Raw genomic sequence first — 17,212 nt, forward strand, 5'->3', positions numbered from 1 at the left:
TAAGCTCAATGGCTTTAATGTCCTTTCCATAATAGGGCGCCCAAAACGGCACATAGTACTCCAACTGCAGCCTATATCGCCTTACACACACACTTCCAGGGAATTATGTATTTGAACCCTGAGCTATCTCTGTTCACTCATACCCTTCAGTGTCTTTCCTTTGACTGCATCCTCCCAAAATGTATTACCTCACACTTACCCGCATTAAACTGCACCTGCCACATGCCTGCCCAATCACTAACCTGTCCGTGTCATAGAAACATAGAAAATAGGTGCAGGAGTAGGCCATTCGGCCCTTCGAGCCTGCACCGCCATTCAATAAGATCATGGCTGATCATTCCTTCAGTACCCCTTTCCTGCTTTCTCTCCATTCCCCTTGATCCCCTTAACCGTAAGAGCCATATCTAACTCCCTCTTGAATATATCCAATGAACTGGCATCAACAACACTCTGCGGCAGGGAATTCCACAGGTTAACAATTCTCTGAGTGAAGAAGTCTCTCCTCATCTCAGTCCTAAATGGCCTACCCCTTATCCTAAGACTATGTCCCCTGGTTCTGGACTTCCCAACATTGGGAACATTCTTCCTGCATCTAACCTGTCCAGTCCCGTCAGAATCTTATATGTTTCTATGAGATCCCCTCTCATCCCTTCTAAACGCCAGTGAATAAAGGCCCAGTTGATCCAGTCTCTCCTCATATGACAGCCCAGCCATCCCGGGAATCAGTCTGGTGAACCTTCGCTGCACTCCCTCAATAGCAAGAACGTCCTTCCTCAGACTAGGCAACCAAAACTGAACACAATATTCCAGGTGAGGCCTCACTAAGGCCCTGTACAACTGCATTAAGACCTCCCTGCTCCTATATTCAAATCCCCTAGCTATGAAGGCCAACATACCATTTGCCTTCTTTACCGCCTGCTGTACCTGCGTGCCCACTTTCAGTGACTGATGAACCATGACACCCAGGTCTCGTTGCATCTCCCCTTTTCCTAATCTGCCGCCATTCACATAATATTCTGCCTTCGTGTTTTCGCCCCCAAAATGGATAACCTCACTTTTATCCACAATATACTGCATCTGTCATGCATTTGCCCACTCACTTAAATTGTCCAAGTCACCCTGCAGCCTCTTAGCATCCTCCTCACAGCTCACACCGCCACCCAGTGTCCTCCTGAAATCTATTACAGTCCTCCTTAGAGTGCTTCTAACACTATAAGCTCACCATAGTGCTGTGTATGCCTGTTTGTGACAATTTCTGGCCCATTCTGAATGTATGCTTCAATATTTTTATTCTTGGAAGTTAAACACATTCACATTTCTCGTTCTAATTTTTAAAAAAGAACTGTTGCACTGTTTATCAACTCAGATGATCTAAATTGTGCCACTCATTTCCAGTGCAATAGTTCATAATAAATCACAGGGCACTTAAAAGTAAGAGGGGTTTTGTCAGAGTAATTAGCGAAAAATAGGATAAATGCTTGAAAAGGAAAAATTTGCAGGGCTATGGGGAAAGAGCGGGGAGTAGTGGGACTAATTGAATAGCTGTTTCAAAGAGCCGACACAGGCATGATGGGCCGAATGGTCTCCTGTGCTGTATGATTCTATGATAAACTTAAATACTTATAGTGGCTGTGTTTCAGGTGACCAGTTAATATTTATGGCCCCTAGTTTTGGATACCCAAAAAGAGTGGGGTGCTGTACAGATACACTCTGTACCTGAACTGCTCAGTATATGGGGGAGAAATTCCCTTTGCGCTCCACTCCACTGTCAGGGCGCAACAAATGAACTTTGTGGCTCCCGTCACTAACCATTTTCTGGCACTAAATTTAGCGACCGCCTGACATTAGCGCCTTAAGAACCCTCCAACCAAATTTCTAGCCCATGGTGCCTGTGTTTAAGGAAGGAGAATGAGCCCTCTGTGGAAGATCAGATTTAACAAGTGCATGTTCTGGTGTCTGTCCATTGCAGCGGTTGAAAGGCAGCCTGACCGAGCATCAGCCGCAGTTGTACCAAGTGCTGGAGGACGGGAAGAGGCTCCTGACGTCCATCAGCTGTACAGACCTGGAGGTTCAGATCGCCCAACTGGGCGAGCACTGGCTGACCAGTACTACCAGAGTGAGCAGGGAGCTACACCGACTCTCAACTGTCCTTAAACACTGGAACAGGTAAAAGGAGAACCTTTCAGTGACGTGCACACGGAAAATGTCAAAACATTGTCAAAAATTATACAGTGTCTTTCACGACCTCATGATGTCCCAAAGTGCTTTACAGTTTTGAAGTGCAATCACTGTTGTAACGTTGGGAAACGCGGCAGCCAATTTGCGCACAGCAAGCTCCAACAAACAGCTTTGTAATGACCAAATCATCTGTTTTAGTGATGTTGATTGAGGGCTAATTATTGGCCAGGACACCGGGGAGAACACCCCTACTCTTCTTCGAATAGTTCCTAGGATCTTTTATGACCACCTGGGAGGGCAGAAGGGTTTAAGGTCTCACCCGAAAGACGGCACCTCCAACAATACAGCACTCCCTCAGTACTGCACTGGAGAGTCAGCCTAGATTATGTGCTTAACTGGAGTGGGGCTTGAACCCATGACTTTCTGACTCAGAGGGGAGAGTGCTACCCACTGAACCAAACTTGCATCCATTGGTTCAGACGGATGATGTAAGAGCTCTGAAAGTAACCTTTTTGTGTTTCAGTTTATCCCTTTCTCCTTGCCCCAGAAGACACAGGCCTTTGCTCAGGAATAGCTCGACTATGTCAGCTAAACTGGTCATTCTTCAGGCGTGAGTTTGGAGGGCTAATGTCGGCAGGGTATTTGACGATCAAGTTATCAGAGCAGACACTGATCCTGTCCTCGAAATACCGAAGCACAAACTCTCATCCCTGCAGGGATTGCTGAATGGCGACCAGGAGCAGGCTCTGGCACACTGACACAGGATACTGAGGCCACTTAGCAGCCCGAACACCACAGATCGGGAGTCGAACCTGTCACCCTTCTGCTCTGTGTGGCTCTGATATATGTTGCCTTTTGCTCATTGATTGATCAGGGGCATTGGAACCTGCCTTTCTTGAAACAAGAGTTACTTCCACAGAAAGACCAGACACGTTTCCATAGGCAGTTTGCATTATAGAATTTGTTGTGGAAAATGTTGATCAGTGCAAGCAGATAGTGATTTCACCTGTGCTTTTGTAATAACCACTTTCCATACTTCATGCAGCGTCATTTTCTTGTCTGGTCTTCAAAACTAAAGAGGGAAAGCAGCCTTGTCTCATTTCCATCACAATGACGTCTTGTACAAGGCACCTAATGATCACTTTGTTCTTAAATTACGCATTTTGATGTAAATTGCATCCGACTGTTTTAAATGCATACTTTTGGGCACTAAATTCAAAATTTGGCCCTTTGTCCTTCAGATGGTGAAAATCATTGGCCTAGAAATTCAGTATTGCCACATTTGGGTGCAGTAACACTCGGGAGGTGTAAGACCAGGTGCAGAAGTCTGGTCCCGCTTGATAAATTTGGGTTCCCCCCCCCGGGAGGAAGTCTGAGGGGCCCTTCCCTCAATTAAAAAGAAGGTTCCCATGCTGCCGACTCGGCAAAAGAAAAAGCCACCTGCACGGACCACCGGGGAGCGGGGGTACTGTGTGATCAGCAGAGTGCCAGGCTCAGCGATCACGGCCATGACTCCCCTGCGAAGAAACCTGATCAGAAGCGGCAACGAAATGTGAGGTTTCTTCCGCCCTTGGCCACCTCTCCTTTCATTTTTGCCCAGTTAGTGGCCGGCTGCCCGATACGCGCCCCCTGACGCTGTTATCGCCCTGTGCAGCTGCAGGGGGCAAAAGCCAATGTCGGGGCAGGGCGATGACGTCACAATCTCTGGGTGCAGGAGATCAGGGCGCAAGGTCGTAGTGCCGCCGCTAAACCCCCGCCCAGTATGGCGAGAGTTGTTAACAGTGCCCCACCCGGTCGCATATCATCCCACGGTGGTGCTAACAGGAGGTGCAAAATAGCCCAATTTCCCCCCCCATTGCTTTTCTGGGCTGTGATTTCATCCTTTTGCTGTGTTTACCTCTGTGTTATCCACAGTATTTTACATTGTTGTGGAGTTCAGTCACTTCCTGCTGGTTTGTTACATTGCGATTAAAAATAGTTTTTTGTGCACAGGATATTTTGGTGTGGAATAAGATTTGATTTTGTTGTAGTTATTTACTCCATTCCAATGTAAAATATCATGGACGGGGCGGGTGGGATTTACGCTGTGCTATCTCTTGTTAGTTTTGGATGTGAATCTGCTGTCCTTGAGTCAGTGGGGTGTGGTAGTGTACTGGGTTGGAGGGCACATTAGTGTAGAACATCATCCTGAATTAATAGCCCAGAAGTCAGGAGTTCAAATCCCACCAGAGCTAATGATGAAATTGAATTCAGTGAATCTGGTCATTTGTGACTCGGCATCAGGAAAAATGACCATGAAGCTGTAGAATTGTTGTAACCACCCAACCAGTTCACTTAAGTCCTTCAGGGAAGGTGACCAACCACCTCTACCCAGTCAGGACTACATCTGACTCCAGTCCCACACTATGTGGTTGACTCTTAAGCCACTGGGTTGTCAGGGCGACTAGGGATGGGCACCAAATGCTGCCTCACTGACATCACCCACATCTGAAAAGAGACTATGACCTAAATTTCCCAAGTACGAGCCAGCAAGAAGGAGCTGTGAGAAAACTGTAGCTGTGAAGAAAATTGGTGGGGTGAAGGAAATCAGGGATACGCAAGAGGCCAGTGTCAAAGGAGCGCAGAGATCTCTGGGGGATTCTAAGGCTGGAGGAGGTTACAGAGATCATAACGTAAGAAGCAGGAGTAGGCCCTACGGCCCCTTGAGCCTGCTCCGTCATTCAGTAAGATCATGGCTTATCTTCTACCTCAACTCCACTTTCCCGCCCAATCCCCATATCCCTTGGTATCCAAAAATCTATCAATCTCAGTCAACAACTGAGCAGCCACAGTCCTCTGGGATAAAGATTCACAACCCTCTGAGTGAAGAAATTTCTCTTCATCTCGGTCCTAAATGGCTGATCACTTATCCAGTAACTCTAGTTCTCGACTCTTCAGCCAGGGGAAACAACCTCTCAGCATCTACCCTGTCAAACCTCCAAGAATTTTAGCAGGAGGGGCGAGGTCGTGGAGGGATTTGAACACAAGGATGATAATGTTAAAATCGAGGTGTAGACAGACTGGGAGCCAGTGTAGGGCAGTGAGCACAGGGGTGATGAGTGAACGGGAGTGGGTGTGAGTTATGATACAACCAGTGCAAAAGCAGCTTGAGACAAATGGAGGCTTACTTTTGTACCCTCGTCCCTTATCCCTCCCCCGCCCCAATTCCTGGGCACACCCAATGCGCGCTCCACCCAAAGTGACACGAACCCAGCTGTGTTTCCAGCTGCAGGTCAGTGTCCCTGGGCCAGAACTTCTCCTGAAGCAGGGGCTCGCCCCCGGCAGGGTCTTGAGCCTGGAAATGGCGGGGGTGGAAAACCAGCCATCGGTTCAGGCCCAAGGGGCTTGCCGCAGCAGTGATGGCCAAAAAGCAGCAGCCCGAAGCCATCCAACCCCCACGGGATGGTGTCCACTTTAGGGGTAGCAAAGAAAACCTACTTACCTTTCATGGGCCTCCATCCTCGTGGTGACTGCCCCTCTCTGGTTGCCACGATGGGGAGAATTGTAGTCCTTATTGGAGGGGCGAGAGAACACAGACCTTGGGCAGTGAGGATATCGGGAATGCAGCATGCAGCTTTCAATTTTTTCAGATGACACATAGTTTGTGTGGAAAGTGATAACAGGATGTGATACCAATCAGAGCCAAGAGCTCGCTCAGGATCCAGGGACAAATAAATCAAGCAATCCGCCCCCATAATATTTGGCCGTATGTTACATTTCAACATTGTTTTCCTTGTAGGTGCCTCAACCTGACGAAACTACAGTTGCTTCATTAACTCTTGTTCAATTCCGTGTTTCCTGCCAGGTACCAGGCTGAATATGCTGAGCTGAATCAATGGCTCCAGTCCGCAATGGAGCGCCTGGAGTTCTGGAAATTACAGTCAGTGACCCTCCCACAGGAGCTGGATGCTGTCAGGGACCATCTTAGCTCTTTTCTGGTGAGTTGTCACTCACTTTAACGTTGTGATGTGCCGGTAATCTCCACCTTTGTGGCCAGTGTCTCAATGTCTGCAAGTTTAAACTTCAGTCATCAAGTATTTGCGTGCGATCTGACAGATCTCCCGAGATTACGAAGGATTGCGATGAGGCAACTACATCGAGCCTGCTCCACCATTTAATAAGATCATGACTGATCTTGTCATGGACTCAGCTCCACTTCCCTGCCCGCTCCCCATAACCCTTTATTTCCTTAAAAATCAGTCTATCTCTGCCTTAAATATATTCAATGTCCCAGCCTCCACAGCTCTCTGGGGCAGAGAATTCCACAGATTTACAACCCTCTGAGAGAAGAAATTCCTCCTCATCTCAGTTTTAAATGGGCAGTTCCTTATTCGGAGACGATGTCCCCTAGTTTTAGTTTCCCCTATGAGTGGAAATATCCTCTCTGCATCCACCTTGTCGAGTCCCCTCATTATCTTATATGTTTTGATAAGATTACCTCTCATTTTTCTGAACTCCAGTGAGTATAGGCCCAACTTACTCAGCCTATCTTCATAAGTCAACCCACTCATCTCCGGAATCAACCTCGTGAACTGGTGAACAATTGTTTCCACTGGTCAGTGAGACAGTAATGTGAGGGCACAAATCGAAGATAAACAGGAACAGAATTAAAGGGGCGGTTTCCTTATACCGTTGGAATGTGGGATTATCTGCCACAAACCGCTGTTTAAGCAGAATCTAGAAATTCTTTGAAAAGGGAATGAGATAGTTGCTTGAAAAAAAGCAGAGGAGTGTGGGATTAGACTAAGAAGCTAATGGGGGGGAAAAATACTAGAGTAGACTTGATGGGCTGAATGGTCTGTTTCCTGTGCTGGGACATTCCACAGGTGTTGTTAGCTAGGTATTGAGTAGAGGTCTCACTCAGAGTAAAAAGAAAACATCCCACTAACCAGATGTGCGATGAGCAGTCCCCTTTAATGGTGCAGGACCTGCGTCTTAGAAAGTTGTGTTGGTGTCTCCAAGTCGCTCAGAGCTGGGGCCAATTTGATGTGACTGTTTATGCAGACCTGTTCTACAGTAATGAGCTGAAACGTTAGCAGAGCTTTAAAAGGCAGAATGCCATCATAACGAGTTCTTAAAATCTCTGTTGGCCTTGAACCTCCCCATGAAAGGAATTGCCGTTTTAAGGCACCTCTGCTGCTGAGTATTGTCAGCTATAGTCAGTAGCACATCAATCAATACACGGAAGACAATTTTGGTTTCTCAATCAGAATTCTCCGCTCCTAATCGCCGTGCTCCTGAGTGAGCAGTGATATCTACCTCTGCACTCTCCCTCCAGCAGGGCTGCCCCTTGTGGCAGAGATGTATACCTTGCAGCTTATCCTTATCTTTAAAAGTAATTTATGTCCACATTTTTGCAAATCCATTTTGCCGTTTAGTATTTGAAAACTTCATACTGACATTTTATTGGTTTAATTAATCAAACACAGTTTCTAGAGAAGTATCAGGCCTCAGAGAGGGGAGCAGAGGAGATTTACCAGAAAGGTACCAGGATTGAGGGACTTCAGTTACGTGCAGAGACTGGAGAAGCTGGGATTATTCCACTTGGAGCAGGGATGGTTATGGGGAGATTTAATAGAGCTGTTCAAAATGATAAAGGGGGTTTAATTGAGTAAATAAGGAAAAACTTTCCACTGGGGGAGGAGGGTCGATATATTTAATGTGGAGATAGACAGATTTTTGAATGATAAGGGAGTCAAAGGCTATGGGGAGCGGGCAGGGAAGTGGAGCTGAGGACAAGATCAGATCAGCCGTGATCTTATTGCATGGCGGAGCAGGCGCGAGGGGCCAAATGACCTACCCCTGCTCCTATTTCTTATGTTCTTATATCCAGAGGGCACAGATTTAAGCTAATTGGCAAAAGAAGTGGGGGGAGAGGAAGAGAAATGATTTTACACAGAGAGTTGTCATGATTTGGAATGCACTGTCTGAATGCAGATTCAGTAGTAACTTTCAATGAGGAATTGGGTAAATACCTGAAAAGGAAAAACTTGCAGTACTATGGGGGAAAGAGCGGGGGAGTGTGACTCATTGGGCAGCTCCTTCAAAGAGCCAACACGCACACGATGGGCCGAATGGCCTCTTCGGTGCTGTTTGATTCTATGATTCTAATAGCACCCATCTTTTGAATTGACTGATTTTCCCATCTCGTAAACCACTAGCTACTGCACAGAACCGTGCCTTTTGATAATGGTCTAGAAGTAATGCTCGCGGGATTCTGCAAGTGTACTCCTGACTCATTTCCTTTCCAGGAGTTTTCCAAGGAGGTCGACACCAAGTCTTCCCTCAAGTCCTCAGTGTTAAGTCGGGGAAACCAGTTGCTGCGGCTCAAGAAGGTGGACACAGCGGCCTTGCGATCTGGGCTGGCCCAGACTGACAGTCAGTGGACGGAGCTCCTTACTCAAATCCCATTGGTCCAGGAGAAGCTGCATCAGGTATTGGAGGGATTTATGTGTCATCCAGTCAATGGGAGCTATTTTGAAACCAGCGTGGATCAAGAGTTAGAATGACACGCGTTTCCCAGCAGGAATCACTGTTCCACAATCAGGAGTGAGAAAACTACCTGATTCTTTCCTTCCTGCACTCCTTCCAGCATCTTGTTCAGAAAGGTTCAGGACTCGGGAGAGAATGAGGCAGCACCATTAGTTTGATATTGATACAGGGCTATGGGGTTAGAGTGGGGCAGTGGAATTAGTTTGGAATTGATACAGGGCTATGGGGTTAGAGTGGGGCGGTGGGATTAGTTTGGGACTGTTACAGGACTGTGGGGAGAGAACAGGGCAGTGGGATTGGTTTGCAATTGATACAGGACTGTGGGAAGAGAGCGGGGCAGTGGGATTAGTTTGGGTTTGATACAGGACTGTGGGGAGAGAGCAGGGCACTGGGATTAGTTTGCGATTGATACAGGGCTGTGGGGAGAGAGCGGGGCAGTGCGATTAGTTTGCGATTGATACAGGCTATGGGGTTAGAGTGGGGCGGTGGGATTAGTTTGGGACTGATACAGGACTGTGGGGCAGTGGGATTGGCTTGCAATTGATACAGGACTGTGGGGTTAGAGTGGGGCAGTGGGATTAGTTTAGGTTTGATACAGGACTGTGGGGAGAGAGCGGGACACTGGGATTAGTTTGCAATTGATACAGGGCTATGGGGAGAGAGCGGGATGATGGGATTAGTTTGAGATTGATACAGGCTGTGGGGAGAGAGCGGGGCAGTGGAATTGGTTTGCGATTGATACAGGCTGTGGGGAGAGAGCGGGGCAGTGGGATTGGTTTGCGATTGATACAGGCTGTGGGGAGAGAGCGGGGCAGTGGGATTGGTTTGCGATTGATACAGGCTGTGGGGAGAGAGCGGGGCAGTGGGATTGGTTTGCAATTGATACAGGACTGTGGGGAGGGAGCGGGGCAGTGGGATTGGTTTGCGATTGATACAGGCTGTGGGGAGAGAGCGGGGCAGTGGGATTGGTTTGCAATTGATACAGGACTGTGGGGAGAGAGCGGGGCAGTGGGATTGGTTTGCAATTGATACAGGACTGTGGGGAGGGAGCGGAGCAGTGGGATTGGTTTGGGTTTGATGCAGGACTGTGGGAAGAGAGAGGGGCAGTGGGATTAGTTTGGGACTGATACAGGGCTGTGGGGAGAGAGTGGGGCAGTGGGATTAGTTTGGGACTGATACAGGACTGTGGAGAGAGAGTGGGGCAGTGGGATTAGTTTGGGACTGATACAGGACTGTGGGGAGAGGGTGGGGCAGTGGGATTAGTTTGGGATTGTTCTAACAATGAGCCGACACAGGTTCAATGGGCTGAGTGGCCTTCTGTGCTGGAAATATCTGGTTGTAAGCCACCACTCTTCATGTGTGAATGTAGACTGTGAGTGTCGGCAGGCTTGTGACCACAAGCCGAACTGAATCCTGTCTTCATATCATGGGAAACCCTGGTTGCCTCCTCCTCTCCCCGCCCCGCCCCACCCCATGCCGAGTGTACTGAGGACAATTGTGACATGTCGACCCCTAACCTGCCTGAGATTGGATATTGAGGCATGACTGCGGAATAAAGCCCAGGACCTTCTGGTCTTTAGCGACTTCACTCACTAGACTGTCAGAAGAGCTGACTGCTTTCTTTTGAAGACTCCAGGACAAAACGTGGGTTTGACTGTGGAGAGCTATTGACACACCCCATCGGATGCCGAGTTTATTGTGAGTTCCATCCTTGGTTTTTCTAGTTAGTCACCCTCGCACTGCTCGTTAGCAACATGTAACTCACTGACTCGCAGTTGGTGTCCCAGCCTACAGATATATCTCCGCAGTACCCACTCCCAGTCTGATTGACCAACGCTAAGCACGCTTGGAGGGAGACATGGGAGGCCGCCCCCAATTCCAATGAGGTCTCTGGTCCTGTGAGGCCCGTTCTCTGTCGGCCTGGCTGACGATTGGTGAAAAGCACCGCTTCTGACCAATTCCTTTGGAGAAATGTGAACTCACAGTTACAACTGGGGAACCAACACTGATTCAACGAATGTCTGACTCTCATTTCTCTTTAGCAGGGGCAGTTTTTTATTATCGTATTAAAGGTAATGTCACCTGTTCACATAGGGAGCTGACTAATTTGAAGTGGAGGTTTTTATTAGTATTAAAGGCAATGCTGCGCTTTCAGATGATTTTGTGTTGTTTTTATTGCTAATTAAAGATAAATATCATTTATTCACATGGGGAGCTAACTGATATAATGGTGGAGGATACTATTGTTAAAGGTAATGTCATCCATTCACACAGGATCGAACGGATTCTGTGAGATGTTACTGATTTGAGAGGTGGGATTCGGCAATAAATGTTAATCTTCTGGCTATGTTTCAGCACATAGACATTTAAATAAAATGATTTACTCAAATGCATGCACCATCTTATGCGGGATTTATTATGCTCTTGATTGCGGTCTCCATTTTAAAATTAAAATATTAAGCTGGCTGCCGATGTTTAAGTGTCAGTGTGCAAGACTGGTGTTGACTGTAGCAGAGGTTGAAAATCTGTCATTTCTCAGCTTCAGATGGAGAAACTACCTTCTCGCACAGCAATAAACGAGCTCATGAACTGGATCTCCATCATGGATCAAATCATTGATGAGGATGACGAGAGGATCAAAAGTGCAGTGGGTTCACAGATGATAGAACAATACCTCAAGAAGTACAAGGTAAGGAAGAACGTGTATTTATAATCTTGCATTCCCTTGAATATTGAAGAATAAGTGGTGATTTAATTGAAGTGTTCAATCCCTGAAGTAACCAACCTACAAGTGATGCGGCTGCAGTATAGAATTAGCCAATGAAAGGGCGTTGGTGGACAGAACGACACAACACCAGGGCTCAAGCTCATGCCTTAGGTGTGGAGGACCGTCAGAGGGGCTCCAACAATAGTCGATCGATGGTGATGACTAGGCTTGTATTCCCTCGAGTAAAGAAGATTAAGGGGTGATCCAATTGAGGTGTTTAAGATGATTAAAAAATGTGATTTGATAGGGTAGATAGAGAGAAATTATTTCCTCTGGTGGGGGAGGTCAGAACAAGGGGGCCTAACCTTGAAATTGGAGTTACACCATTCAGGGATGATGTCAGGAAGTACTTGTACACACAAAGAGTGGTGGAAATCAGGAACGCTCTCTCCCAAAAAGCTGTTGAGGAGTGGGGTCAGTTGAAAATTTGTGAACTGAGATTAATAGATTTATGTTAGACAAGGGTATCAAGGGTCACGGAACCAAGGTGGGGAGATAGAGTTAAGATACAAATCAGCCATGATCTAATTGAATGCTAGAACAGGCTGGAGGGGCTGAATGGCCTCCTCCTGTTTCTATGTTCCCAAGAAGTACAAGGTAAGGAAGAATGTGCATTTATATAGCAGTTCCACAGCACTCCCTCAATACTGCACTGGAGTGTCAGCCTAGATTATGTGCTCAAGGCTCCGGAGTGGAACTTGAACACATGACCTGACTCAGGCAAACGTGCCAAAGTATGATTCGAAATCCAGGATTCTGTGGTGTGCTTTACAAACACTGTACATTTCCAAAGAGACTATTCCAGTAACCTAGGCAACACAAGTGCTGTTTCAGTTACCATTGCAGTAGTTCTAACAAGGTCATAAATCTAACACTTCAGTGACCCATAACCATGTTTGCGTAGATTATAAGATTAACATCCTTCCCTTGTAGCTGTTGTATTTGACGACAGTGTCCGACTCATTAGACCAGCGATGTTGGCAAACTACACCGGATTGGAGTGTTTGACAGTACCTACTTGGTGGCATGCTATTGGAGCATCACTCCCGAGCTGTGCTGCAGTAAAGGGGCACAGAGTCAGTTTTTGCACCGGGTTCATGGCCTTGGGCACACTGGGCGGGGGAGTGTCTGAGCAGATCAAGTGCCTGAGGAAGAGAGTTGATCCTGGGCCGTGTCCCTTTCCTTGTTACTAGCCAGTTGCAGAGTGTCAGTTTGGGAGCTGGTTGGTTACAGATAGCGCATGGACCAGGGAGAATAGGAAGACTGGGTGGATGGAACAGATAGATTGATACTCTCGACAGTCGGTCGAAAAGTTTAAGTTGCAATCACTTCAAGTTGTACAGGGCCTTGGTAAGGCCACACCTGGAATATTGTATACAGTTTTGGTCTCCTAATCTGAGGAAGGACATTCTTGCTATTGAGGGAGTGCAGCGAAAGTTCACCAGACTGATTCCTGGGATGACAGGACTGACATATGAAGAAAGACTAGATCGACTAGGCTTATATTTACTGGAATTTAGAAGAATGAGAGGGGATCTCATAGAAACATATAAAATTCTGACAGGTTTAGACAGGTTAGATGCAGGTAGAATGTTCCCAATGTTGGGGAAGTCCAGAACCAGGGGTCACAGTCTAAGGATAAGGAGTAAGCCATTTAGGACTGAGATGAGGAGAAACCTTTTCATTCAGAGAGTTGTGAACCTGTGGAATTTTCTACCACAGAAAGTTATTGGGGCCAGTTTGTTAGATATATTCAAAAGGGAGTTAGATGTGGCCCTCACGGCTAAAGGGATCAAGGGGGTATGGAGAGAAAGCAGGAATGGGGTACTGAAATGCGTGATCATATTGAATGGTGGTGCAGGCTCGAAGGGCCGAATGGCCTACTCCTGCACCGATTTTCTATGTTTCTAAGACCTAAGCCTTGCGTTTGTACAGTTTGATATCTGTAGACCCAAGGTGCGTTGGACTTTGTTGATATTAATAGCACAGTATCTTATAATGTATTTGTACTCAGCAGGCTTTCAAGATCGACTTGACCTGTAAGCAGCTAACGGTGGACTTTGTGAACCAGTCAGTGCTACAGATCAGTAGCCATGACGTGGAGAGCAAGCGCAGCGACAAAACAGATTTCGCCGAGCGCCTTGGAATAATGAACAGGAGATGGCAGTTGCTGCAAGGGCTTGTTACTGAGGAGGTAACGGATAGAATCTCGCATGTTCTCCTGGACTGCTTTCGATGGCCCGAGGGAGTTCGCAGAGGAGTTTCCCAGAGTATTTGTTTTCCTATTTGGCCCTGGGCTTCTCCCTTTGCTTTGGCTGACCCTGGAGATGACATAATAATAATAACTTTCATTTATATAGCGCCTTTAACCTAGTAAACAGTCCTACAACATGTTAGATATCGACAAGGGAGGGAAAGAGAAGAAAAGCGGGAGAAGGAAGTGTCAAAGCGGTAAAAGACACGGGTCTGGAGCGACAGCCAATATGCGCACGCAGATAGACACAGGCAAAAAAACTAAAACAAAAGAAATTCAAATTACATTGTAAATAATACAATAAGGTGTATACAATAGTAAAATCAGTATAATAAAGATTAATTATAATCAAACAAAATTAACTATATACAATAATTATACATTATGTATACATGGCTGCAGAGGGGAAGAGACATGTCCAGTCCTGATAAAGAAAGAAAGACTTGCATTTATATCGCACCTTTCATGAACACCGGATGTCCCAAAATGCTTTACAGCCAATGAAGTACTTTTAAAAAAAAAAAAGTGTACTCACTGTTGTAATGTGGGAAACGCAGCAGCTAATTTGCACACAACATGCACCCACAAACAGCAATGTGATAATGACCAGATAATCTGTTTTAATGATGGTGGTTGAAGGATAAATATTGGCCAGGACACCAGGGAGAACCCCCATGATCTACTGTCCACTTGAGCGGGCAGATGGGACCTCGGTTTAATGTCACATTCGAAAGACGGCACCTTCTGACAGTGCAGCACTCCCTCAGTAGTGCACTAGAGTTTCAGCCGAAATTTTTTTTGTGCTCAAGTCCCTGGAGTGGGACTTGAATCAGAACCTTCTGACTCAGAGGCGAGAGTGCTACCCACTGAGCCACAGCTGACAGCATCATGGGTGTGAGCAGTCTCAATGGACCAACTGGTCTTTTCCTGCCCATCACTTTCGTATGTTCTCTGTCGAGGGAAACAATATCTGGATGCATTGACATTAGTAATGGGCAAGGAATGTTGAGCTGGAGTGTCCAGTACAGTTTTTGTTGCTGTATTATATTTGTGGTGCTACTAGTGACAGCGACTCCCAATGTTTGCTGTTGGCCACCAAGGTAGGTGGCACAGTAAACAGCTAGCTGGGAGCAGAAAGTTGTAAAGGGACATTGATAGATTAAGTGAATGGGAAAAACTATGGTGGATGGAATTCAATGTGTGGAAGTTCAAGGTCATCTACTTTGGACCTAAGAAAGATAGATCAGAGTATTTTCTAAATGACGAGAAGCTAGGAACTGTGGAGGAGCAGAGAGATTTAGGGGTCCATGCACAGAAATCACACAAAGCTAGTGGACAGACACAAAAAAATCATTGAAAAGGCCAATGGAATGTTGGCCTTCACCTGAAGAGGGCTGGAAGTTATGTTACAATGATATAAAGCTCTGGTTAAACCCGATTTAAATCACTGCGTTCAGTTCTGGCACTGCACCTCAGGAAGGTTATCCTGGAGGGGGTGCAACGCGGATTCAGCAGAATGATACCGGGGCTAAAAGCATTAAATTATGAGGACAGGTTGCAGAGACTAGGCTTGTATTGCCTAGAGTATAGAAGATTAAGGGATGGTCTAGTTGTGGCTAGATCAATTGAAAATTTCAAAACTGAGATTAACTAGATGGAGGTTAGGTAAGAGTATTAAGGGTTACGGAACCAAGGCGGGTAGATTGTGTTAAGATACAGATCAGCCATAATCTAATTGAATGGCGGAACAGGCACAAGGGGCTGAATGGCCTACTCCTGTCTCTATGTCCCGATGTACACATCTCTCTCACAACAGATTAAAACCCAGGAATAGGTTTTATCCTGGCCTCTGCGATTCCCAGTGAGTTTCGCACAATTTGAGATCCGTGTCAGTGGTCCGTACTCCTGACCTCTTTGTCTCCCATTACTTGCCGATCCTTCCTTCCTCCCAGACAGGAAGTCGATTCGTACTTTCTTTTGATGAATATTAAACACATCCCAATGTGTTCTAGAAGACACTCTACATAAATCTGTGCATCAAGAAGTTGACCACTAATTTCTTGTCAGGTTCAAACATGACGGTGCACCCAGTTGTGATTTAATAATTGACGTGTAATAAAGGGAATTTTTGTTGACAGATCAGGTCATTGGAAGGCTCGTTGGAATCGTGGACGGAGTATGAGAATAGCGTCCAGTGCTTGAAAACTTGGTTCGAAACTCAGGAAGACAGATTGAAGAAGTGGCACTCGATCAGTGATCTTGCTTCCGTCCATACTGCTCTGAAAGATTGCCAGGTATGGAATCAAACGCAAGCCTCCTTACTTTCTCCCGCTTGTCCCATCTCTCTGGCCCACATCCACTCACCAAGATGCCTACCTCCTCCTCGGTCTCTCTTGGCACACTTCTGGAAGTCAAGTGAAGCGGCTTATCTGGTCTGGTTGTACCATTTCTTGTCGTGTGGTGGTACCAGACCTCTGGTTAGTACTTCCTCAATCCATGTGCCTGTAGAATATTCTCTTCCTCAAACTGATGGAGCCATGCAACCTAAGGCCTCTGGTGTAGTGAGAGCTGCAGTCTCACGTTGTTAGCTATCAGGAAAGATTGAGAGGTGTCCTAATAGAATAAAATTATGAAGGTTTCCAATATGTTAGAAGTAGAGAAAGTGTTTCCTCTTGTGCAGAGTCCAAAACTAGGGTTCATGAATATAAGAGAGTCACTAATAAATCCAGTAACTTCTTCACCCAGAGAATAATGAGAATGTGGAACCTGCTACCATGTGGAGTGGTTGATGGCCATAGTAAAGGTACATTTAAGTGGGGCAGCGTGCCACTGCAGGGCGCAGCGCGTGCTGCTGCAGAGGGCGTCGGCTGATTGCAGTGTGGGCAGGTACAGCTGGAGCGTCGAGGTCGGGGCGAAGGAGCAGCAAGAGTTCGTAGAGGGTCCAGGAGAGGCGAGAGTTCGGGGCTTAGAAGAGGTAAGGGCCCAGGGGCAGCACGGGCCAGCCCACACTGCGATGTGTGCACTAGGTCCGTGCAGCAGAGCAGGTCTCCAGTCGTCCTGGTTAACCCTTGCCACTGGACCAAGACCTAGCTCTGTCAAGCCCGTGTGGTGGCTGGTGTGCAACGGCCACCACACGTTAAAAAAATCCATGCACAGGCATCTTCCACCCTTTAAGATGTAGTTCGGGATCCAGAATATTAGGCCCTTCATTGAAACACCCGTGAACTCATCTCTTTTCAGCGTGGAAGCAAGTCACCCTTGCTTTGAGGGACCACCTGTGATGATGATGACATTTAAGTGGAAGCTAGATAAACACGTGAGGGTGAAGGGCATTGAAAGAAAGAAAGACTTGCATTTATATAGCATCACCGACGTCTCAAAACACTTTACAGCCAATGAAGTACTTTTGGAGTGTAGTCACTGTTGTAATGTGGGAAACGTGACAGCCAATTTGCGCACAGCAAGCTCCCACAAACAGCAAT

General features: G+C 46.7%; 1 protein-coding gene across 1 annotated transcript in view; it reads left to right on the forward strand.

The window, feature by feature from the left end:
* The window catches only part of syne1b (spectrin repeat containing, nuclear envelope 1b), a 420,847-nt gene that overhangs the window by 370,511 nt on the left and 33,124 nt on the right, over positions 1–17,212 (forward strand). Inside the window, exons 107-112 of the mRNA XM_070891000.1 lie at positions 1,970–2,166; positions 6,023–6,155; positions 8,469–8,651; positions 11,249–11,398; positions 13,491–13,670; positions 15,869–16,024. Of these exons, the coding sequence (XP_070747101.1) occupies positions 1,970–2,166; positions 6,023–6,155; positions 8,469–8,651; positions 11,249–11,398; positions 13,491–13,670; positions 15,869–16,024 (999 nt within the window). The remainder of the gene's footprint in view (positions 1–1,969; positions 2,167–6,022; positions 6,156–8,468; positions 8,652–11,248; positions 11,399–13,490; positions 13,671–15,868; positions 16,025–17,212) is intronic.

Source organism: Pristiophorus japonicus, chromosome 9 (assembly GCF_044704955.1).
Source record: "Pristiophorus japonicus isolate sPriJap1 chromosome 9, sPriJap1.hap1, whole genome shotgun sequence".
Lineage (NCBI taxonomy): Eukaryota > Metazoa > Chordata > Chondrichthyes > Pristiophoridae > Pristiophorus > Pristiophorus japonicus.